Source organism: Engraulis encrasicolus, chromosome 24, assembly GCF_034702125.1.
Source record: "Engraulis encrasicolus isolate BLACKSEA-1 chromosome 24, IST_EnEncr_1.0, whole genome shotgun sequence".
NCBI lineage: Eukaryota > Metazoa > Chordata > Actinopteri > Clupeiformes > Engraulidae > Engraulis > Engraulis encrasicolus.
The window spans coordinates 12,965,765-12,990,689 of record NC_085880.1 but is presented as its reverse complement, the minus strand read 5'-3'; the positions used below and the strand labels follow the sequence as shown (position 1 = coordinate 12,990,689).

General features: G+C 44.2%; 1 protein-coding gene across 3 annotated transcripts in view; it reads right to left on the bottom strand.

Moving 5' to 3' along the window:
• The window catches only part of wu:fc17b08 (ligand-dependent corepressor), a 32,772-nt gene extending 8,052 nt beyond the window's left edge, over positions 1 to 24,720 (bottom strand). Inside the window, exons 1-7 of one of the 3 annotated variants that reach the window (XM_063192008.1) lie at positions 24,620 to 24,720; positions 17,176 to 17,241; positions 13,068 to 13,147; positions 12,298 to 12,436; positions 11,465 to 11,983; positions 8,641 to 8,728; positions 4,966 to 6,391 (exon numbers count right to left, since the gene is read on the bottom strand). In XM_063192008.1, coding sequence (XP_063048078.1) covers positions 5,335 to 6,391; positions 8,641 to 8,728; positions 11,465 to 11,983; positions 12,298 to 12,436; positions 13,068 to 13,147; positions 17,176 to 17,241; positions 24,620 to 24,716 — 2,046 coding nt within the window. In that variant the 5' untranslated portion in view covers positions 24,717 to 24,720 and the 3' untranslated portion in view covers positions 4,966 to 5,334. Of the gene's footprint in view, positions 1 to 4,965; positions 6,392 to 8,640; positions 8,729 to 11,464; positions 11,984 to 12,297; positions 12,437 to 13,067; positions 13,148 to 17,175; positions 17,242 to 24,619 lie in introns of those variants that run through there. The other 2 variants (XM_063192006.1, XM_063192007.1) reach the window with 2 other exon arrangements.
• Positions 24,721 to 24,925: the final 205 nt, after the last annotated feature.

The following is a 24,925-nucleotide window of genomic DNA, read 5'->3' as shown; positions in this document are numbered from 1 at the left end:
TGTAATATTCCAGTGTAATAAAACACAGTTAGATCCACTCTTTTGTGAATGAAACCACCGATTGTATTCACATGCATTAATCAAGATGCTCTAGGGCTAGGCTAATTAATAAACAATACAAGCTAAAAATTAAATCACTTCAACACATCACAAATAGAAACAAATAAAATCTTTTTTGGTAAGCAACAATTTCAAATAATAATACTTCATCTTTGTTTAACGATGAAAAAAGGGCAAACAAATTCAGTAGCAAGTGCTATATAATAAATTGCCAATTACCGCCATGATGTCCCACCAAAGTAAGGAGGGGGGAAAAGAAAAGAAAAAAAGACATAGGGCCTACACACAATATATTTTACAGTACAAAACATTGAATTACATAAAATATGAAATGAGGTCCAGTGAAGCTCTGGCCTGCCCGTTTCAGAAAAACAAAAGGCTAGGGCCAGAATTCACACAGCTTATTACACTGCCAAGTGTGAGTATGGAGCATGAGAACATTCTGGCTTACAGTGGTTGTAGAAAATGCATGAAAATAAATTATTTTCACCCTAAAACTGGGCCAGTATGCTACATCACTAAAGGATGCCAGTGAACACAAACCAAAATAAAGTTCAGCATGTGAACAGGTCATCGCATGTCTGAGGTACTGTGAGCATCAGAGTTCGTCATAACCATTTGGCCAACATCAAACCTGGACAAGGAGGTGAATTCAAACAAGCACTTCAGTGAATGCACCTAACACTTCACAGCGGAGGGGAATTACCCAATAGGTTTGACATCAAGAACATTTCGATGAAATTTACAAAGAAAATCTTAAAGATTTTTGACTTGTATATGCCACTGTAGCTCTCGGAAATTAATCTGCCAAACAGGGGAAATCTCCAAATATCTTAAATGTAAAGAAATGAGGTAAATTTATTTGATTCTTCCTGTCATCAGAAAACTATCTATATGAAATGCAAAGTGTATTTTTTTTTCCTGAGGATGAGTCGTGTGCAAGAATCAAAGTCTGTGTTATCACATGACGCCACTTGGTTGCAATGAGCATTAAAGCAAATCCAGAGAAATTAATGGCGTGAACAATGCATTAAATAAACTGCAAAAACACGAGCAAATGGAAACTAAGCCCGTTTCAGATCTTTGTGTACAGATACGGTCTGCCTCATTGAAATTCTGGCGTCTTGCGATTGCTTTAATAACCTTGATCCATAATCCATAAAATAGAGGTTACATACCAATGCATTTAATGTCATGGTATCTAAAATGTATGGCTTAAATCCAGTCTTTAATGAAACATTACGCTTACTGGCAGGTATCAGTCTGAATCCTGTAAAACAACTGGAATATACTTGAGATAAATGTTCTTTTCTTGCTGCCATGGTAACAGAAATAAAGGATGATGATGAGCTTTAAAGACCTGACTGGGAAATGGTCAACATATTCATTCCTGTAAAACATATCCTAATAATAATAATAATAATAATAATAATCTGTGGTTTTCTGGAATCTTTTGGAGTGCATTTAAAAAGAAAGTAGTCTCAATTAAATCAAACAAATCAACAACAGAACAAAAACATTGTGTTGTTTTGGAATACAATATTTTCTTTTAAGTGCATTTTAGTTTGCCTCTACTGCGTGCAGGCCTGGAGTTAACATCCTGGAAATATTAAATATATTATATATATATATATAGGACGGCATGTTCACATACCGATACAAGGTCCAGAGAATCGCCACCGCATTTTTAAATATCGGCAGCGTGGTTAAAGTTTTAGACAGACTACACACATGTTCATTTTCACCTATGAACTAAAGCAGCTGTAGGAGGCTTTCACCACTTGAGGTCAGTCAAATAGCATCAGTAGTGTTCTACTTTTCTAGTTATTAAGCGTCTTGTCACAACCAAGAATGCACTTCTCAAATAAAACAAAACAGTAGTACAAGGTTGAGATTGGAAACGTACAACCAAAAAAAAACCAAAAAAAAAAAAAAAAAAAAAAAAAAAAAACGTGTGTCTACATCGTCTTCTGGCAATATTTTGGTTCTATTCCAAATTTTGACATTTGAGTCAGCCAAACTACAGGAAGGCAGAGCCTCAAACACATACATGAAGAGGAGGTGTAGCATGTGGCGCTCCTCGTATTTGTTTTGTATTTTACTACGTTGCTTTGATAAGATATACACAAACAGCTAATATTTTGAACAGCTTTTTGTAAGTACACTACAGAAGCGTTCAGTCCAATGACTTTGATTACTCGTTTTTGTTAAATGTACTAGAACAGGCATAATTGAATAAAACGTGTCCTTCAATGATTGATTAATTCCCAACCCCACCCCCATCACCCACACAGACTCACTAACTTTTTTAATATATCAAGGAATTCACCTTACATTGATTAAAACAGTTAATATACGCCATCCCACACTCCTGTGAGACAAGCATACGCATACACACACACGCGCGCGCACACACACACACACACACACACAAACAGTGTTCTAACAATGACAATGTTTGAGGTGGGCTCTGATGCCAATATACACATACATTTGATACACAACATTTCAAAGCCTATATGTACAGTATATGAGGTATTTCAGTAATTCCAACGAAGTAGTAGGCATTCTGTGGATAAGGATTTCACAAGAAGAAGTAGAAGAAGAAGAAGAAAAAAAAGAGGGTAGTTAACATGTAAGTATTGCACCGGTCAGCTAATTACTTAAATCTGTGTATATATAAATAAAATATGTATTTATCTCCTAATTGTGCAACCTTGTGAGGCTACAACAACGGACCACCCAAAGAGCAAAGCCATGGGAGGAAAACGCTTACATTTGTCTAGCCCTCAACACCGCTAGAGGTTCACGTCTACTGCATCGCAGATCTGCCTTCTTATATTAAAATGCAATACATAAATACAAACAGTACAAACAACTGTAGGTAGCTGTACAGTTTCAGATTTCTCTTCCTAAGACCAGGAGGATAAATAAGCGCCTTCAAAAATAATAGTAAATAATAAAAAAAGCAAAGAGAGAGGACAGGAAAAAAGAATAAAAGTGCAACCCCCATTTCTCCTTGCCCAAACCCAAAAGAATCCAAAGATTGTAAAACATTTATGACAGTGCCTTTAAAATATTAACATTAAGCAGCTCAAGAGGGAGAACATGAAAATTTTAGACTAAAAACCTGAAACATTCACACGCAAACTCCTGAGTGAGATCAAAATTAATTCACCGGTTCTGAGGAAAATCACATGTGTCAAGATCTGATATTAACAAATCCATCTGAGCGGTCAGAGCGGCAAGAAACGGTGCGGCTTAGATGAAGTCTCTCGCTATGGTACGTACACGTACATAGCGTTTCGTTTACACAATGGCTAAAAGAGGAGAGGCGGCGGAGGACGTTCTCCACTGATACGCTCTCCACCAAGCATGCTACTAGTCCATCAAAAAAAGTTCCCAAAGTGTCAATTGAAAAGATCCCCCAGCAGCCATTCTTCAAAATACAAACCATGCATTTCTACAACCAAACCTTGGCGGGGAACACTTAAAAGTTACAAAAACACCTCTTTGCTTGCCTCTGACATAGACGACGGGACAGACATTGAGCTACGCGAGGCTCGGCTGGCTAGACACACCCTTTCTTGCTTACAAGCAAGGCCAGAGGATTGTCACGGGAACATGCAGCTTGCCGCATTTCATGGTGAAGCCATTTAAGTCTGGTAGAGGTTCTCCTTCTCCTTTTCATTTTCATTTTCTTTTTTTAAGTCTTCAAATCTTTTTCCTTCATTCTTTCCATGTATCTTTTCATCAAAGCTGAGTAGTGGAACTTACTTGCTATACATTACAAACAAAACTAAATCATTTTGTTAAAAATATTTCTGGTGATCTTCCTATGGCCTTTTTAAGTGTTCAAAACACTTATCCTGTATAAGTAAGATATTTTTCTTCACATAGCCTACAAGGCGTCTGTCTTACCTCTGGACATTTGTCTAAAGACCCGTAAGTGCTGCACCAGGCCTTTTATATTATGTTCAAATTTACAACGTCTTCAGGAAAACCTGACAGATTCTTTTTCTTTCTTTCTTTCTTTCTTTCTTTCTTTCTTTCTTGTGATTTCAAAGAAAAAAACTAAACCATGAAAAGAAAAGCATCAAGCATCACATGCAAGAGAGGCCATGTGCATCAGTACTTTCCCTACAATCTTAATGTGACGTATTCAAAGGAAGGCTCTACTGTATTTCCCTGATGATCATTACCGAGTTCCTGGGTCAGAACTGACTGTTGAAAAGTGCAACTGCAAAATAAGATGTATTTAAAAAAAAAAAGAATAGAATGAAAAACCTGCCGTCTGGTGTATATAAAACCATCTGAGAATAGTATAGTATATAGGACATTCTGAAAGCATTGACCTAAGATACAGATATGAGGTGTATATGGTATGTGCTGTAGTAGGACACTTCACTTTGATACTGACGAGTTCTTCAATCGTCTACTGTAGGGGTTCAGTCAAGTCAAGTCGCTCTCCTGTCTGCATCTGCATCTGCATCATCATCATCATCATCTTCGTCTCGATATACAAATCCAACACCCTTTGGGTAAAGTGGTTCAATCAGTCTCGAGTGTTTTGGGGGGCCATAGCAGCACGCTGACTTCCATCAGTGCTCGGAGTAAAAATTATGGCACAAAACAGTAGCAATAACCTGATCAAGATCCTCTAGAAAAGGAAAAAAAGAAAACCAAATAAAACGAAACAAACAAACAAACAAACAAACAAAAAAAGAATGCTAAACTGTCATCACGGTAAGTCACGTAGTGTGTAGTAGTAAGCGCAAGTTGTTAGAGAGTGCTTTTGTTATTTGGTTTGCTTGCCCCAGCTCCCAGTGGCAACTCAAATCCAGGTTTACCCACCCTCCCTCCCTTCACCCGCCCCTCCCTCCCTCCCTCCCTCTCTCTCTCCCATCTTCAATTGCCAGGATTCTACTCTGCAGCAGTTTCCACTGAAGGTCTCTCTCCTTTTCTTTTTTTATTTCTTTCCTCATTTCCTTCTAATTAGGATAAGAAAATCTGCACTCGTTTAAAACTAATCACTATTTCTTCTTTTGTTATAACTGCTGTCCATGATGAACAATTATCATGTAAAAAAATGTGTTTTGGTATTTAAAAATCCCTGCTAGGGCCTCCCAGGCCCACGTGACTGCAAAAGAAAAAAAAGAGAGCCAACTTCCATCTGCTAGCTGAAATCTCTCTCTTTCTCTCCCCTTTCTCTCTCTCTCTCTCTCTCTCTCCCTCTATCTCTCTTTCTCTCTCTCTCTCTCTCTCTCTCTCTCTTCACTCATCTTTGGAAACATCAGCGCTGGGTGACGCTTCCTCCGCAATCCCGATCTCGGGCGGCTCGATCTTCACCCCGACTCCAACCCCCATCCCGAGCCCCATCCCCATCCCCATCCCCCCTCCCATCATCTCCTCCTCCTGCTCCTCCATCTTCAGCTTCAGCTTCTTCTTGGGCGGGTTCTTGAGCGTTCCGAGCCGCTCCTTCACTTTGTATTCCAGAGTGCTGTGAGGTATTCCGTAAACGGTCTGGGCCTTGGAGACGCTCATCTTCCCGCCCATCACCACGGCGATGGCCTCCTCCAGGTTCTCCGTGTTGTACTGCCGGTAGCGGCCCCGCTTCTTGCGGGGCTGCTTGAAGGAGGAGTCGGCCTCGGGGTCGGAGGTGGCGTAGGGCTGCCCGCCGATGGCCCGCTCGGCCTCCGAGCCCAGACAGCCCCCCTCCTCATCGTGCAGTCCCCCCATGCTCCCCCGGCGGCTGTGTTTGGGGAAAATGGAGTGCAGCTTCTTGCCCAGGGCGTCCTCAGAGTAGGAGCTCATCAGCAGGCCGTAGCCGTGCAGGCTGGAGTTGTGGTGGTGCGAGCTCCAGGACAGGTCGACCCCCCGCACCTGGGGGATCTTCAGGCCCACGGGCGGCGAGTGGCCGTGCAGGTGCTCAGGCTTGTGCTGCTGCTGCTGCTGCTGCTGCAGCGACTTGAGAGTGGCAGGACTTCGTACAGGCACAACAGAGGTTTCACTGAGATCAGATAAGCCCTTGGGGTCGTTCCCTGCAGCGTTCTGTGGCGGCTTCGAGAGGTTAAAAGGCGGCTTGGTCCAAGATTCGTTCCTGAGTAGTGTGGCGGAGGTCAACGGCTTGTGTTTTAAGAGTCCCAGAGGTTCGGTTTGGCGTTCAGTGACATTGCGGCCCGGCAGGTTCTGCTCTGAGTGGGTAAACAGTTTAAGAGGGGACGAGTGGTTGTCAAACTCCCCCATCCCATCCTCCCGCGAGCTCCACCGAGGCGCCTGGTCTTCGGCCTCTCTCGAGCTGAGGTGGCGGTGGTCGCATCTCGGGGAGATCCTGATTGAATGGAAGGAAATTGGTGTAAGCAGAGCTTGCACAGCGTTTTTCTCTTTTTTATTGTCTCTCTCTCTCTTTTTTTCTTTTCTAAGGGAAGGATGGATTAGGGAGGGGGAGAAGGTGTGGCCGCTCCTTTATAAGTTGACCTTGCCAGGGTAACATCACTCTTTTTTTTCCCATTTCAAGTCATGAGATTTGCTCTGCTGAATTACAGGAGGCTCCAGTTACTTGGGATTACTTTATTTGGCTTTGTCCTCATATTACAAAGGCAAACAAAAACAAAAGGATATCCAGTTGGAGAAAAACAAAAACTAAATGGCGAACAAAGGAGGGATGAAATTAAATAAGAAACAATAATAGATGTTGGAAGAGGAGGTAGGGGAAAAGGTCTATGCTACGAATCCAGCAGCAAGGTTTCAAAAGTGATGCCAGGGACTCAAGAGAAATAGGCTCGGCAGACAACAGGATCTGCGAGCGAGCGAACATGAGAAACTGACTAAAGAGTGCCGCTCAGAAGTAATGAAGTTACCACTAAACAAGCGCAGCTATATAAAAGAGTCAGCCAAAGAAGAGGGGGAGAGTTAAGAGTCCACCGAGAAGGGAGTTAGTGGATGAGGGTGGGCGTTTGCGTGGTTGGTTGGTTGGTTGGGGGGATGCTAGGATACTAAAATGCTACACATGTATGCGTGTTTATGATTCTGGGAAAGTGACAAACAAGAAACAAACACCACCACCACCAAATACAGCTACTTATTCTTTTGATTTGGAGAAGGGACAGGGAAGAGGGCAGCAAACTGATTTGTGAGACAAGCATTTTCGTTGACAATAAAGACATTAAGTCAAATTTAACTTGTATGGTACATATATAAACAATGTACTTCTGTTTTCCAATTTTACTTTTTTGTTCTCAAAAGCACCATTTTTTTTTTCAAATTTGTACGCAAACATGAGGATCTTAATCAGGCTAGCTAGAGTATGGAAAAAAAACAAAAGAAAAATAAAAGTTAAAAAAAAAAACTGAATCATCAAACTCCATGAGATGGAAAACCTATACCAGCTACTGGGCTAAGAGAAGAGCTACGCCACAAAAGAGAAAAGGTTGTCATTTGGTTAAGGAGGTGAAAAGGTGATCATAATAACAAACAAGAGGAAAATCAAAAAAGGAGATATTTGAAAGGACTTTTATGAAATAAAAAAAAAGACAAACACAATATAAATCAGAATAATAATAAACAGCGAACAAACGGGGTGAAGTAAACAAAAGACACAAAGAAACGTGAAATATGACAAAATGAAATCTGACACATTCCAGTGGTATGGCTGTTAAGTGTCCACTTAGGGGTGGAGCCAGGGGCGGGGTTATAGGAGGGGCGAGCAGTGCATTCGCCCTTGGGCCCAGGGCCATCCCATATTGGTGGTGGGGGTCCTATTATGGCTAAGACCGGCCGTATGGGGGGCCTTATCAGTGTTTTGACCTTAGGCCCCATGTACAACTGTTCCGCCTCTGGGTGGAGCTTATGCTTCTCTCTATGGGGTCTGTGGTGGTGTCCCTATACATGTCTCCAAAATCATTTTTTTAAATGATTCAGCAAGTTAGACTTGGCCAAATTGTGACCCCCTGTAGCCTTGGGCCCAGGGCAGCCGCCCCCTCTGCCCATGAACACACTTCATCTGGCCGCTCTGGGAGACTCTGATGTGGTTACACACCATTGGGCGAGTAGAGGGCGAACACATGGTGTTCAAGTCCATCTTTGTCCTCCCGTCCATTTCTGTGGCCTTCTCAGGCAGGGCTCCAAGTTTTTACTCAATCTTGCGGAAAAATAATTCCAAAGAGATTCTCTTATTTGCCATCAGGATGTGGAAAGGCAGAAAGCCCCCAAAAGTTCGCTCTGTGTAGGTTAGCGTTATCGCTTTCTCCTAAAGAGTTGGGTGGGGCACTGAGGAAAGAGGCCAGAGGACACAGGAAAAGACGAGGGAACAGAGATTGACTGGCACTACTAATGGTCAAGGCCAACACTTGGTGTTACAGTAACATATCCTACAATCTAAGCAGCCCTTATCAACACTTGTAACGCAGCCCTTAACAAATGTAAACAATGTTGACACAAAAATGGAATCCAAACAAGAAATGAAGGCAAACGATAATCAGATAATAAAATTACAAATATAGGAATTACTTAAGCATCCTGTTTCGAAATTTATTATATTATATTTTTGTGCGTGTTGGTGAGTAGAGGCATCCAACTTACCCCTTAACCAGCGGTGTCATGGGGGCCCTGATGGGAACAGGCCCCCTGCTGCTCCAGGTCTTCTTGGTGGAGAGATCAAGGACACCATCTGAGAACATAAGATATACACACACACACACGCACGCACGTATGCACGCACACACGCACAACACAGACACACACACACACACACACGCACACGCACAAACACACACACGCACAAACACACACACGCACAAACACGCACAAGGTCAACCCGGGGAAGGCATCCTTCACTTGCTTAACAACATTGAAAGGCAAATTCACTGCCAAACGAAGTGTGTCTAAGTCACATCAAGTGAGTCAGCCGGGTGTGTGCAGTCTGAATGTCAAGGAAAAGGGGATGGGAATGGGGCAAAGGGAAGCGAATTCCAGTGGGAAAGTGAACTAGACTCACGAACCCAGTTCCCAGTCGCCCCCCAAACATGTGTAAACATGTAGAACATTAGACTGGAGGTGACATGGCTATTCACCACAACACTGGAAAACGGCAAGTGCAGCCTCCATCTACTGTAGGTAGACCTGCGCTCTTCAGTCAATGCAAATCAAAGGAGAACATCCACACCTCTGTCAAAAAATGGGCTACAACTGTGTGAATATGAAGATACACATTAATCAAGGACCAGTTTTGAAATGTCAGGCTTAATATTACCTAAATCTTGCGAGTCAATGACATCCATTTTAAAAGTCAGTTCATATCGGGTTGATATTGAAGAGCCCATTTCAATGTTTATCCTTGTATAGTGCAATTTTAGTAGGGCAAGTGTAGAAATGTTCACATTATTAAGCCATTCTTGACAGAGGTAAGCCCCCTTCTACATTCGTTTGCATTGCTCAGGTCTACCTACTGTACTAATAATGGCTGCTAGGATTGCCATGAAAAGGGGGGCAGGGTCACCTCTAGTCTACCCCTATGGTTTTAACATTATGACTGCCTATTCCCACCCGACAGGCTTTGGGGGCAAAAATGTAGTTGTACACCAACACACAAACACAGCAGCCATTTTGAAACATAATCTCTCAGAATTCCGTGGAATGGACACGGACCTTGGTGTCAGTTTCAAGGATTTTACCAAAATTCTGTGCCCCTGGTCACGGAAGTGTTTTCCATAATGGACTCACGGAAGTGCTTTCTCAATATTACAAAAGCTCTATTTTGCTAGTCTCATGTTTTCTCAGTATTTTTCTAATTTCAAAGATTTTTTCTCAAAAAAAAAACCTTTCTTGCTGACAGGCTAGGGTTATGGATTGTTTTGGTCTGGGCACAGCTACTGTTCTTTCGTTTATTACATGAATTTCATAGCCTATCAACCAAGTGGAAATGGTATTTCTCAAAAATATGTCTTTACTGAAAGGTTAAGGTTAGGGCTTGTTTTGGTCAGGGCACAACTAAAAATGCTATAGCACTCTTTTGATTAGTATTGAAATTTGGTATCGATTTTCTAACGATGGACTTAACATAGTGCTGTGGGAATATAGAAAGCACTTCCGTAAGACCATCACGGAAAACATTTCCGTGACCAGGGGCACAGAATTTTGGAAAAATCCCTGAAGCTGACACAGATTTCGTGTTCCAGGAATTCTGAGAAATCAGGCTGCCCTCCCCAACCCAACAGGCATGCAACACAATTTCAGATATACACCAAAACAAACCAGATGATTTGTACATGTAAGACTAGTTCTAAGTCTTGTTAGCGTCATCCAACCCCAACCATCACAGTCCCACAAATCCTACCTGCCTCCCCACCCTTAAAGTGGTAGTTCGCTATTTTAGACATTAAGCCCTGTTTGTGCGACTTCTGGGGTGAAGTAGAGATGTTCACATCACAATTTTGACATTTGGTGCTGAACGGAGCATTTGGGTATCCAAGACTGCAGCCCCCCCACCTTTACATTGACTCCAATAGAGCACTCAAGCAATCGATTATAAAATGGCATTAAACTTTTGTTTGAGAAGACATGGAACTCACCGTGTGGTCAGTGGTAGACAGCGATAAATTGACCCCAAAATTGCAGCGAAATATGCCTTCTAACTGTTGTTTAGCATTTGGCGGACCTATTTTTCCCCAGATGCCGTTGAATAGCAGTAGACATCCAGTCAGTAGGTAGCGATAGTGTGTTGTTTATGTAGACATCAAGGAGCGAGGTAGAACGGCTATCTTTGAGCGGGACTGGCTACAAAAACTACAGCTTGCATACAAACCATAGATAGTAACGTAAGCAAACGCACACCCATTTCCGGTCGCGCGGAGTAATACTAGTCAAACCAATACAATCAATGAAGACGGACAACAATGAATATATCTTCTCTGGAAGCGTATTTCGCTGTGATTTTCGAGCCAACGTATCGCTGCCCACCTCTGACCACTCGGTGAGTTTCATGTCTCTGCAAATGAAAGTTTAATGCCATTTTATGATCGATTGCTTGAGTGCTTCATTGGAGTCAATGTAAAGGTGGGGGGGGCTGCAGTCTTGAATTCCCAAATGCTCCGTTCAGCACCAAATGTCAAAATTGTGATGAGAACATCTCTACTTCACCCCAGAAGTCACACAAACAAGGCTTAATGTCTAAAATAGCGAACTACCACTTTAACACCCCTTAAGCACTCCCACCCAAAACATACACATCCTCTTCATTTTAACAATCCCACACCCAAACCCTCTCAACACATGCACCCTCCTCGTCCTCCTCCTCACCATCACGCTCCCACCTCCCAAACCCTAACCCTCTCTCCCAACACATTCATCATCATCATCATCATCATCATCATCGTTGTCACCACCACCACCCTTTTCCTCCCCCCACCTTGCTCACAGACGATCACTTCTTGCTTCTTGACGGTGAGGTCGAGGGGCGCCTCCTGTTCCGCCATAAGCAGCTGGCTGAGGACAGGGTTCCGTGCCGAGGTGAGGCCGGCCGGGCCAGGGGCGGGGGCGGGGGCGGAGGCGGAGGCGGTGGATAGGGCGAGGGCAGGAGTGGCAGGGGCGAGTGCCGGAGAGGGGGACAGAGACAGAGACGGAGACAAGGAGGGGCTGAGGCAGAGAGCAGGAGTTGGAGCTCGGGCCGAGGCTGATGCTGAGGTCAGGACCGAGGCTGTGGCTGAGACTGAGGCTGAGGAGGGAGCCGGGGTGGGGGAGGGGGAGGACGAGGACGTCGAGGTGTGTGAGGTCAGCAGGCTTTGGTCCGAGGTGCCGTTGGGCTGTGGGCCGCTCCCCTGAGCAGAGCTGGTTTTTGAGGTATATTCGGCAGCAAACTGACGGATCATTCGCTGCATTATCTCGCGCGCCACTACAGGAATGTCCGGGTCTGTGAAGCTTGGTATGTCTACGGCACACAGAGGAGACAAAACAAAAAACAATTCTATTGATATGCTGTACGACTCACGTATGACCCAGCACACACATCAAGGGCATTTGACATTTTTCATGCTCATGGACTGGCTTATCTATAAACAGGGGAGAGGACATACAAAAACACACAGCACATGCATTACAAAAGCCTTATACAATTCAAGCATTAAGGACAGTAGTAGATTAAAAAAAACAAAAAACAAAAAAACACCTTTTGTTTGAATTTTACAGTCAATTCTGTATCAACAGACTGGGATATTATAACGGTATGCGACGAGTCTTGTGTACCTTTTCTATGCAAGACAGCATTGAGAAATTCCTCGGCTTCCCTCTCAAGATTGCTGATGCTGTTGAACTGATCTTTGATGAAGGACAATGGTCTTGCTACACTGCCCAAGCTGTCGTTATTCAGACCAAGTAGATGTTCCTGAGAGAAAGACAAGAAAGGAAAAAAAATAGAGAGAGAGAGAGAGAGAGAGAGAGAGAGAGAGAGAGAGAGAGAGAGAGAGAGAGAGAGAGAGAGAGAGAGCGAGAGCAAAACAAGTAAGGTTAGGCGCGTGTTCCTCATTCACTATAGCAGTAGGCCATCAGGCCTTCATCCAGCATTACTGAGCCCCCCGGTAGCCAGTGCTTCAGTGAAAAGCAATATAAGAAACAACATGTCTCCACTGGGTTTTTTTTGTGTTTTTGCTGTTGTATAGCTGTCATCATGGCTGTAGGATCCCTCAAAGAGAAGGAAAACGGAAGAGCATGGATGGGCTGCTGAGCTGACAGCAGGCCAATAAATGGCTCGAATTACAGCCAGCCATTTCAACACAACACTGGGGCCATTTATAAAAGAAGTTATTAATTATAAAAAGGTGAACGGGAGGAGGGTTGGCCGGGGAGAAGGGGAATAACGGGGGAGGAATGGAGACTGAAATGCAGAGAGAAAGGCAGGAAGAGGTGTGGGGTGGGAGAGAAGTGAAGGAGGAAGTGGAAGAGGAGAGGGGAGGAAGCAGAGGGGGAAAAATAAAACATGACGTACAGCAGCAAAAAAGGGAGGAAATAAGAAGTACCTTGACTTTCTCTCGTCTTAAGCAGCAGAAAAGACAATTTTCATCGAACGACCAATCAGACACTCCTTCGGGCTGACAATCTGCCAATCAGAAAAGAGGGAAGGGAGGAGAAGAGAGCAGTATTGAGAAGAAGCAGTGGACATGGCTGCCAAAGGAGTGACCTGCGTTCTTGAGCAGAGGTCCTCAAATGGTGATTTGAATGGCTGACACAGTCAATACTTTACAATCACAAACAGGCAAAATTGTTATCAGCCAATACATTAACACTGAAAGAGGACACACACACACACACACACACACAGACACAGAAACAGAAGACGACTACACATACTTATCCGTCTGCACTGAAGACGGCTATAAGCACTGTAACATACAGGAGGCAGTCAGCACTTGCACACTTAACGGTAAGAAATGTCATGGGGATATGATGATATTTAACAGCAACTTGACATTAATGGCGACTGCACTCCAGCTAAGGCTGGAGAGCGGAGCGCCTCCGCAGCACTCACTTTCGTCTGTCGCCATCACGGACATATTATACATTCTATACCAGAGTACACCAAGTAGACTTCTCGAAAAACAAGTTTGTTAAAAGATAATAACAAAATGCAATTGAAACTACTACTTCGTAATGTGTGCTCCATGTTTGTATTTTTCAGACCAACCCTGTGTCAAATCAGAGGCTGAATTTGCAGTCAGTTGTCAATATCTATATATGCAGAATGGTTTGTTATGGAAACCCCCTCTGGTGTTTCTGCCGCTTCGCTCCATCTGATCATGGGGCCCCTCGCTGCGAAGTGGCTCGCGTGCATGCCACTCGCGTCCCTGCAAACGACGTGCCTAGAGTCGCCGGACAAGTGGAGACCTCTTTGACCGTCTTAGCCTGTGATGGCTAAACAATTTATTCATTCCCGCACGCCTTTTATTATTATGTGTAGTAGTCACACTCTTAGTATGTGAAAAGTGAAAATAATGTAAAAAACAGTAACAGTAAGACTGCACATGCGATGTCTTGGAAACAACTATTGGTACAACTGAATCCGCAAGAGCAAAATGTAAGTCAAACCAAAATCATTTTAGACATAATTACTAAAGAAAACAAAAAAGGACTTATTCCAAATACAGCTCGGACGTACGCAGGACGAGTCTCCTATCCTTGTTCTACTGCCCTACTGCTATTAAAGACAAAAAAATGTGCGTCGTGTGATAGTCAGTAGGATGCTCGGGGGTGGGGTGGGCTGGATAGGCATGAACGTGGTGGGGGTGACGCGAAGGCACGGACAAGCGTGCCACACATACCAGCTGGGTGCTCAAATAATCATGACCAAATCTCCTTGCATAATAAGCTGCCATGTCATGAAATGGCAAAGCGACCAATCACGTGACAAGACTGACTGCACTGCAGAGCACTGCACAGCACCCATTGTTTCATTTCTGCTCGTCACTCACTACCCCCAACCGACTGACTTGACTTGGTAGCGATGGGATGGGAGTCAAATAAACAAAACAAATCAGAACAGAACAAAAAAAAAAACAGAAGTCTACACTTGGGCTCAAAGGCAGCTCTTGTGTTGGTGGTCGTCGTCCCAAGAACGTCTGTACGTCTCCTGCTGCTCCTGAGCAGCAGAGCGAGGCTCCCCCAAATAATGGCCGCCATTGTCCCGCGCCACAAAACACATTGTCAAAATATCTGAACAGCGCTGTGGACGTTCGTGCTGGCGCGAGTCCAGCCAAAACCCAATCTCGAAGCGCACGGGACACAAAAGCGCCTTTCTGCCCGGCGTGGCCTAACAGGGCAGCCCTACGTGGCACGGGCAAGTGGCCGAGTGTGCCAGATGTTGCCATAATGCCCCATTGTGTGCGGTACGTGGACACCAGCGTGGCCAAATTAAGACAAGATGACCGCATCTTGCACAAGACGAGCAGCAGCAACAGCAACAGCCACAGAGGACAGTGGATTGTGAATGCTGGCTGGCAATACGGCAAACGATTTGATGGCAATCCATTATTTACATATTGACTGGTTTTGCCTTCATATTGATTTTCTCCCACAGTAAGGGCTTGATACAACTTAACAACAAAAACCTCCTCAGTTGAGTACACTGGGCAGAGAGACATGTTGCTCTGCTCTTGAACACACGACCAGCACCTATACAGTGCATTGCACAAAAAAAAAACAACCAAACAAAATAAAAAAGAAAAACAAACAAACAAAAACATCACTGATTAGCAAAGATATGTTTGATCATTGACAATTTAACAGTTGTGGTTGTCTGTTGGATGTATTTTCCAACGCCCTTCCCAGCCCTAGTGGATGGTGGTCCTCAGTGATGGTGGCAGTGGCGGTGGTGCCAGTATGGCAATAGGGCTCCTACAGCGAGCTTGTGAATGTCACTGAGCAAGGAGAAATGCTATTTAGCCAAAGGGCACTAGCATTAAAATAAACATCCCTAATAAGAACAATGGTAATAATGTCCTGTGTGTGATTTTTTTTTTCCTGGGTGCTTTAGAAATAAACAGCCCTTCCCCCATGTGGGATGAGTAGTTTAAAAATGCTAAAGTATGCAAAGACAGTGCACGGGTTTGCTTACTTCTTTTCCATCACCAACCAATGCGGGTAGTGGATTTTGTATCTTACAAGCCAATCGGAAATTTAACCAGTCATTTTGTTCCTGACTAAAATACCAAAAACAAAAACAGCACAATTACCTTACAGGAGGATGCTGTCAGAATTGGCAAGCGTGGAGTGCTAAAATCTCACAAGCTGTGAGGAGCCCACGTGGCTAGTAAAAGGTCTCTTTTTCAACCAGCCAGATTGAATTTTCACTAGCATTTGGCCAGGCTGGTGGGTGTTAATTTAGAGCCCTTGGTATAACACATTATATGCATTAAGAGATTCACAAACAACCACGGTCTTGATAACAGTCTTCCTGCGCTGGTTACGGTGCCAAATTTACAGGGGTACAGCAGGTGCTCCGCTTGGGTCGTTAGTGTGGGTGTAATCCAATTAATCTCACAGCCACCACCGCTTTTAAACAGAGGCTAAAAATTCATTTTGAAAAAATGTAAAAGAAAAAAAAAAGTCATAAACACAACTGGCTTTAATTGGGAAGTGCAGAGTCGAAATCTTGCATGTTGAGAACAAAATGGCGTCTTCTCTGCTAGTGGTCTGAATAGAGTGCAGAGTACTGCACCTACATGACCTGAACAGCCCCTCAATTAAGCCCAGACTATGGCAGAGAACACAGCATGAGCACTGTGTGTGTGTGTGTGTGTGTGTGTGTGTATGACTGCTGCTTGCCCACCTCCCACCCACCTACCTGTGAAGCGGTGGCTGGCTGGCAGGCTGGTCGTGTGTACTGTAGCTCAGACAACAAAATCCAGGCTGATTTTTATAGACACAGCCTTTCACTGGCCTTTCAACACCCTCCAGCCAGCCAGCCAGCCTCCTGAGGAGAGGAGCCTTTTCTTACATACAGTACATACAGTCTGTACTTCTGCTAATGCAACGCAGTAGTGAGATTTAAGGCTCATGATTTGTGTGAGGTCCAATTAACGTTCATAGAACTGCCACCCTGACAACTCTGTCGCACGGCGGTGGTGCTGGTGCTGGTGCTGGTGTTGATGGTGGCTGCTGTTCAAGGTGCCGTGTTGAGTTCAGTGCACTATGATAGCAAGTGGTTGCTCAAGGTGTTGTGCTTGAGCAGCACTGATCTTTGACACGCCTGCATGGAGGAGGAGTGGCTTGTTTTAGCACCGTAATCGCTTCATGTTTTTGACCCAAACCACACCTTCCCCCGCTCTGCCCTCCGCGCTCGGAAACACAGCAGTGCCCTTTAAACAGTCACCTTGACTTTTGCGGAGTAAAAAAACCACAACCGACGCAACGCATACATACAAAATTAGGCTTAGCGTGCACGGCACGCACATGCAAACACACCTTTTTGTGGTGTAATCTGCCATGTCCTGAAGTGTGACTGAATGCCATTAAGGGTTATCTGCTTCACATATCCGTGTCTTTTATTTGTGGCCCCCTGTCTGTGATGCTGATCGGTAGTGACAGGGGGACGCATGCTGCTTTCCATGGAGGGGGTTATGAGTCACTCACCTTTAAATAGTCTCAGGTCCTCGATCAGCCTCGACCCAAACAGTCCTTCCAAAATGCTCTCAAAACCTGGAGGAGGGAGAGGAAAAAGACAGAGAGAGGAAGAGAGATGGAGAGATGACAAGGTCAGTCAAAATCAAAGCATCTGCCATCACAAGACGCGTTTAGACAGATGTGGCAGTCGACCTGGACTTTGCCATATTTTATCACAAGTAACATTGCGTTAGACCAGACTTCAATGTGCAGTTTGAATGAAAACATATGTAATTCAGTAAGATTAATAATCCTCACCACAATCATCATCATCATCATCATCATAATAGTTTCTTTTTGGCAGATTTCTGCAGGCTGCAAAACCAGCTAGACAGACAGGTCAGCAGTGATGCGCGCCAACTAGTGCAGGCGGCCGACGGTGCTTTTCGCTAACTAGTGGGGGTGGCGGGCGGTGCTTTTCTACTTGAGAGGAAGTGGTTATGGCTTAACGCAAAAACATGACTACTGTCATCATGTCACAGCCCGAGAGAGAGAGAGAGAGAGAGAGAGAGAGAGAGAGAGAGAGAGAGAGAGAGAGAGAGAGAGAGAGAGAGAGAGAGAGCTAGTTAAATGTTAGTACTTCAGATGTCGCCTAGCAACCACTTCAACCTCAACCAGCATTCTTCACGGTGAAGATGTGGGGAGGAAGGGGTCAATTTGTGAAGAAAAAAATAAATATATATATTAAAATGTGTAGGCTACGCTATGTCTATTCAAAGCAAGATAATAATGGTTTGTTATCACTGGTGGAGCGCACACACAACAGCAGTGGCGAGGAGAGTGCGCGTGTTGAGGGGGGTTGGGTGTTGTCTTTTCAAATTAATGTTGAAATGCAAGCAAGTGCCTCAGATGCTTCTTCTGTGCGCAAGTTGGACGTAGTCAATCTTTTTTTCTCTCTCTCCCTCTCTTTTCGTACAGATCTATAAAGGATTACAGCGTAGTACTACACCTTCTGATGTGCGCCTTTGAGTTTTGGGCTATGCGTCGGTTGGTCGGTCTTTTAGTGAATTTGTAATGGGCTGTTGAAAGATTCCTCATCTCGAAGGGCATTCAAAGACCTTCGCCAAGGCCAAGTTTCATATCTTGCCATGTTTGAAGCCCAATGAGGATAAATTAGCCAAACCAAGCTGCCACTTCAGTAGTGGAGAAGCCAGCCATATTGCTATTGCTTACACAAAAGAACTGCAGCGCTTAACAAAACCTATATCTATTAGCTTAGCTCAGCATAACAAATTTGGCGATTTAATGCCACACTTTGATGTAAAAAAAATAAAACTACTACAGCAGTGTGTACTTACAAGGCCAATAATAGCTACCCCTCTCCAAAAAATAATATAATTTTAACTATGCTGTAACTTACAGCTCGTCACCAAATTAACATTTAAGACAAACTATGCCTTCACATTGTTTGCTGTTTGGAACTAGTACAACATATTTCAGTGAGATAAGTGTGCGATATTGTCAACTTGTTCACCACACTGCATGCTGGCACCCATGCCTGCATTTGACCTTCATCCATATCGGTGCATGTCTTTGATTAGATATTGATGTGACTGGCAGGGTTTTGAGAGAAGAGAAGAGAAGAGAAGAGAAGAGCCGAGCCGAGCCGAGCCGAGCAGAGAAGAGAAGAGAAGAGAAGAGAAGAGAAGAGAAGAGAAGAGAAGAGAAGAGAAGAGAAGAGAAGAGAAGAGAAGAGAAGAGAAGAGAAGATGGTCTAGGGCTAAAATGGGATACATTTTACCAAATGTATAAGAAAGTATAGCCAGATATGATACTTCATTTCAGCACATTCAGTGGTCAAGATCTCAGTAATTGTTTGCAGAAGGATCGGGCAGGGATGGGAGTCCCAAGTACAGTAACACCACTGCTTTCAAACTGCTGACAAAACAAAACCTGAGAGAGCGAGAGCGCCATAGCCAAAATTCTCTAGCCGAAGCAATTTTTGCACATTTTTCTGCTAGTCCAGCAAGCTACTGTATGGCTGCCATGGAGCATGTAAAACAGCCCGGGTTGGTAGCTAGCTGGCCTGTGATGGGGCCTGGGCTTGGGAGAGAGGGGGCCGTCCTGGCCATCTGTTTGCTCTAGCAGTGCTGTGTGAGCGCTTGCGAGCGCTTCCTCCACCCACCCCAGTGCCATCTTCTATGCAGCTGACTATTTAGGCCAATTAGACATGGATTTCAGGTCACAAAGCCAACCAACCAACCATCTAGTGAAACATCTCCAGCATTCAAATTTCACCATCAACAATGAGGGGGAAAAAAAATAATGGTACTATTAAGATATTTTGTGGGGGTGGGATAACTGTGCGCCAACCGAATTCCAATTTTCCAAATCCTTGCACGCCTGCAACCCTTTTTTTTTAAACGCCATCATGATATGCAAGCACCATTCAATTATTTTGGGGGGAGGGAGGAGACAAAGGGATGATGTGATGACGGGAATGGAAGGAGGAGGAGGAGGTCTGGTGTTCAGCATCCCCATTTCCCAAAGCTGCCTGCTGCTGCAACCCATTTATTTTTTTATTTTTTAACAAATTAAAAAAAAATGCTATGAAGGATGTGCACAGCATACACACCCCATCCATGGCTGCTCTGTAGCTGTTGTGCTCTCTGCAATAAGGGGCTGTTTCAGAGGCAGCATGCTAAGCCATAGCATAATTACTGGCACTAGGGCGGGCGAGCAAGCAGGCAGGCAGGCAGGCTGCAGTAACTAGTGCTATGCTGCTTAGTGAGCAAGCAGAGTGAGCGAGCATCCAAAAAGTAGGTTAAGCACACCCAAATGCAGCAGCTAAAATAACGCTAAGTTAAATCATGTGGCTACCATACCAGCAGCAGCTCTCAACACTGCTAAGCTGGTCAAGTGGTAAAGTCATACACGTATTAATAATAACCATGTCGTAACTGCACATGATATTATTTTGGCTTTTTAGGATATGCCCCAATTTCAATGGCCCACTTTTTTTTTACATTAAGCCCAAAAAGGCAACGCTATTAACCTTTAGAGAACAGCCATTTCAAGCGAAGCTGGAAAAAAAGGCTCCAATAAAAACCTAGTGCTTGAATACGACTTGTAGCGAGAGAAGAATACACTGACGCATTATTTTGAGTAGCCTGAATACATAGCCTCTTTTTTGCCCCCCCCCAACCCCTCTACGAAACTGACATGCCTTTCTCTTAAAAAATAAATAATAATATATAAAAAAGACTTCCCCCAAAGCCATCCATGCATGCGTGTGAGTGAGTGTGTGCTCCTAAAGCAGTACTGACTCCAGGGGGGAAAGTAGGTCAGCATCCCAAGTTTGACACATCAGCCTGACATCAAAGACGACGACTTCTTCAGGAATTCATATTTGAGCAGTTTACATTAGCTGTAGAGAGCTGAAAGGGGGCCATTACCAGGCTGACAGAGGAGGAGACCTTGAGGCACCACCGATCTCATGACCACCTCTTCATATGTTCACCATTCAAGGTGGACTCTATACATCGCACAAACGCCATTCAGCCCATCTAATCAAGCTTTATAAAAAGGCCAGTTCTCTCACATCCTACGGTCGGAACATGTTCCCTACATACATCAATGATTTTTTTTTTTTTTTTTTAAAGGCATGGGCGGATTACATGCAGTCATGAATGCCTGTTCGCCTTGCCCCAGACGGGGTTAACCATTTATTTAATTAGGCTATGATTTCAATCAAGCTTTTTTTCCCCTTCATCTCTCCCTCCCTTTCTCCATCTCTCTCTCTCTCTATCTCTGTGTCTTCTTCAAACCTAATTCTCCCACAGAAAGAGGAATTAGCACACGCTGGCCTAGCCGCCTCGAATGGCACGTGCTGCTCCAGTGCAGTTAAATATTCGGGAGATCTGAGATCCACTAAAGGGATTATTGGAGATTTAAAATATTCTCAATCCACTGAGAAGAAAAGAAAAAACACTCACACACACACGCGCGCGCGCACACAAACACACACACACACACACACACACACACACACACACACACACACACACACACACACACACACACACACTCACGCCTAGGCCTATACCCCAAAGATTAAAGATCAACAATGCTTTTGAAAATACCACTTCAAATGCTTGAACCAAACCAGAGCAAGAACACAGAACAGAGAGCTTTTTTTTGGGCCCTATTCAATATTGACTCAAGATTGATAACACTGACATATCTTGCGTGCCTGAGGGAGGCGTGGTCAAGGCTATGGCTATGCTCCCACTCTTCTGGCATTTAAAAAATAGAAGAGTAGAGGAGAGAGAAGAAGAAAAAAAAAACGCTACAGGGGATGCCATAAAACTGCCTTATCAAAGCTTGGACGGAGACAAGCAAGACCTTTAAATAATCTTCAAAAAGAGGGAGACAGGAAAATAAAGTGGCCTTCACAAAAAAAAAAAAAAGACACCACCACGTTCTTCGGGCCACATGTTTTTATCATATGATGCTCTCATGAAGTGGCTTGGGCCTTCACGGGAAGCTCACAAAGAGGCGCATTCAGATGGCATGGGGAACGTAAAGATAGACATTCCTTATATTTGTGCTGGGTGCTCGGAGCGTACATGTGCTTCGGCAGCACAGCCGCCCCAAATTCTTCTCCGTTTTTAGGACATCCTTAATGCAAGACAGAGGAAACGCATAAATGCATGACACAAAGGCAATACAAGTTTCTCTGGGCTTAGGTGACTATCCGTAGCATAGTATCCAAGAGAATCTTTAGCAGGACCTTTTCTAGATTAATATTGTGTGATGGCATCTGCCATGATGGGTCCAGGTGTGTGAGAGCGTAGGAGGCAGTGTGTGTGTGTGTGTGTGTGTGTGTGTGTGTGTGTGTGTGTGTGTGTGTGTGTGTGTGTGTGTGTGGCAGCCATGATGGGTTATTGCGATATGTCTCTACTTCCAGATGATGTTACTGCTACCGTTGCCGTGCAACCACCTGCACATCAAAGCACACCGACATCCATCCTGTCTGCCTGCACAAAAACAAACAGCTGAGCCTGACACAAAACCTGCTAACCACACACACACACACACACACACACACACACACACACACACACACACACACACACACACACACACACACACACACACACACACACACACACTTGTGACTTACAAATATATGACAAAACAGCTGGGGCTGAAAGTGTAATCCTGGGGAGAGTGGGCGGGTGGGGGGTGTGGTGGTTTGAAAAGTGATGAACACAAATAACATGAATCTGAATTACAGCAATCAGGCAGGCAGACAGGCAGCAGGCGGAATGCTTGAAATTTTGTTTCCAGAGATAGATGGATAGATAGATAAATGGATAGAGGGATGGATGAATGCATCGCCCTGCATTTGGATACTGTGATTAGCGCGCCCTGCTTGCTGTTCTTTTACTGGTTCAAAACTCTAATCTCATCTTAATCTTTCATCATATTTTGCTCCGATGCATTAGACCCGGCTTGTCATTAATACAAATACACACAGATAATATGATGTTTCGGTTGTCACATTTAAGTAATTGTTTGTTTGCGTGAAAAGGCAGCAAGTAAGACCACGATTTGCTTCAGACCACTGATGGCAAAAAAGAAAACAAACAGACACAGTTAATACCAAAAATAAAATGCATCCGTTAAAACAGTACATTAGCAAGAGCAAACAACAACTTGACTCAATTCGGTCTTGTTTTGAACCAGCTCTGATGGAGCGCTCTCTTCACAATCAATGGCAAAAATGCAGCTGAATGCCTGGTGCCATTCGACAATTTGTTTGACCTACATTTGCGATGCTCGGACTGAAGCCAGAGCTGCACTGGCTGAATCTGACATGACAACTTCAAGTCTGTCCAATTATGACAAGTTGACTAGTAATCACAAAAGACAAGAGGGAGAGCCTCCGGAAGGGGCAACACTGCACAGATGACTCTTGATATGAAATGCATAAAAAAGGGAGGGCACGTCCAAAATCAGACATGCATTGAAATCTCAGTGCTCAATGCAATACTGTAATAAATGTACACGCCCTGAGCTACACACTCATTTGTGTTGCTGCTGCTGCTGCGATTTGTCATGATGAAGATTGAATGTAGGCTACTGTGAGGCCAAAATATCTGCCAGTGAGGGGGTGTCGATGCGCTGGGGGCTTTTCGGCCTAAAACTCAAAAGCTGCACAAACACTCCGCTTGTTGCAACAGAAATCCTATTCAGAACACGCGCATGAGGACCACAGAGCACATTTCCAATAGTTTGGAAAACAAAAGCCATTTGTGGGTCAAGCGTGAAAAAGCGAGTGGGTGCCCCAAGCAAGTGTATACAACGGCGCTTTCCATTATACATTTTTATATAATGTATAATCACAATTGCACCCACAGTCCAGAGGCCTCCATGTGCTTTGAAAGCAATATGTTTATATACACGGTAAAATATTGTGCCAGAAAGAGCCAAGTTTTGGGTAAAAACAATACGCTGCATCACAAGTACCCGGTAGCGCTATCTGCAGCCGTGCTTTCCCCACCCACCCCATATCTACAGCACGCAGCTGAAATTACAAATGAGCCCGATGCTGCTTTTCATGACTATTATGGAGGACACTATTTACACGAGTGCGGCACCTACAAACACCGGGTTGCAGGGTCACAGTCTAAAAACGCGAATTTTGGTCATTGACATGATAATGCAGCTTTGAAGAGCTGCACTACAATCGTCGGTACCTCGCAGTTAAGCACATTGAACGTGACTTAAGACCACTTCCCCCATTGCAAAGGCGAACACACCCCAAAGCAGATGGGAGAAAATCCAGTTTGGCAAGTACAATCTAAGCCACTAACCCCGAGCGTCAGTCAAAGTGCAACGAGTGTCGCCCTCCCCCCACTAATATAGCTACAGTACACAAGAAAGAAAAGGGGAAAAAACATATCACATGAGCGCGCACACAAGCAAAATGAGTATTCGGATAGGACACTTTCACCCAGCGCACCTCATTAATAAATATCACTATTCGCCATGATGATTTACCTACAAACATCCTGCGGTTTGGAAGAGCCACTGCGAACAACTGAGAGAATATCCCTCACATTTCGGGGTTTAAAACCCACCAGGAGTATTTCAATTCGCCCACTGCACAAAATGACTGACAGAAACTGTATAGGTACCGAAAGGCCAACAAAACTTGCCATATCATCTGCCATCTCCTATTAACAATGCGGAGTTATTGAAGATAGTTCAATAACCTTCCGCATTTTGGCCATTTCTGAACTAACGTTACTTGACGCCTTTCTGCAACATTGGTAACGTTACTTAGCTAGTTCGGAAGCTAGCTAAATAGCTAGCGATTTTGACTCCATAATAAATAAACAAATGCCAACGTTTCGCAGTTAGGAACATGTGCAATGGTTTCCAGTACTATCTGCGACGTCCTTACCTACACATTGAATTAGTTTATACCGCCACGAATCAAGATCCTGTCGAATGCCGCGTCTCTCGATCATACATTGCTGCCTCCTGCACAGACTCGCCATTTTCTGTCGCCCAATGCGCGTGAACGCGCACGCCACGCTCACACTGCGTGTGGGGTGGTTCTACGTCGCTTGAAAGTTTGTGCATCTGAATGGCTGCTAAAATCTCATTAGACTAGCCCAAATACACAAAATATCTCCCCAATTGTTAATGGTGCATATGCATTGTGTGAATTAGCTTGCGTGCATTTGTTGCTAACTTATACTGCAAT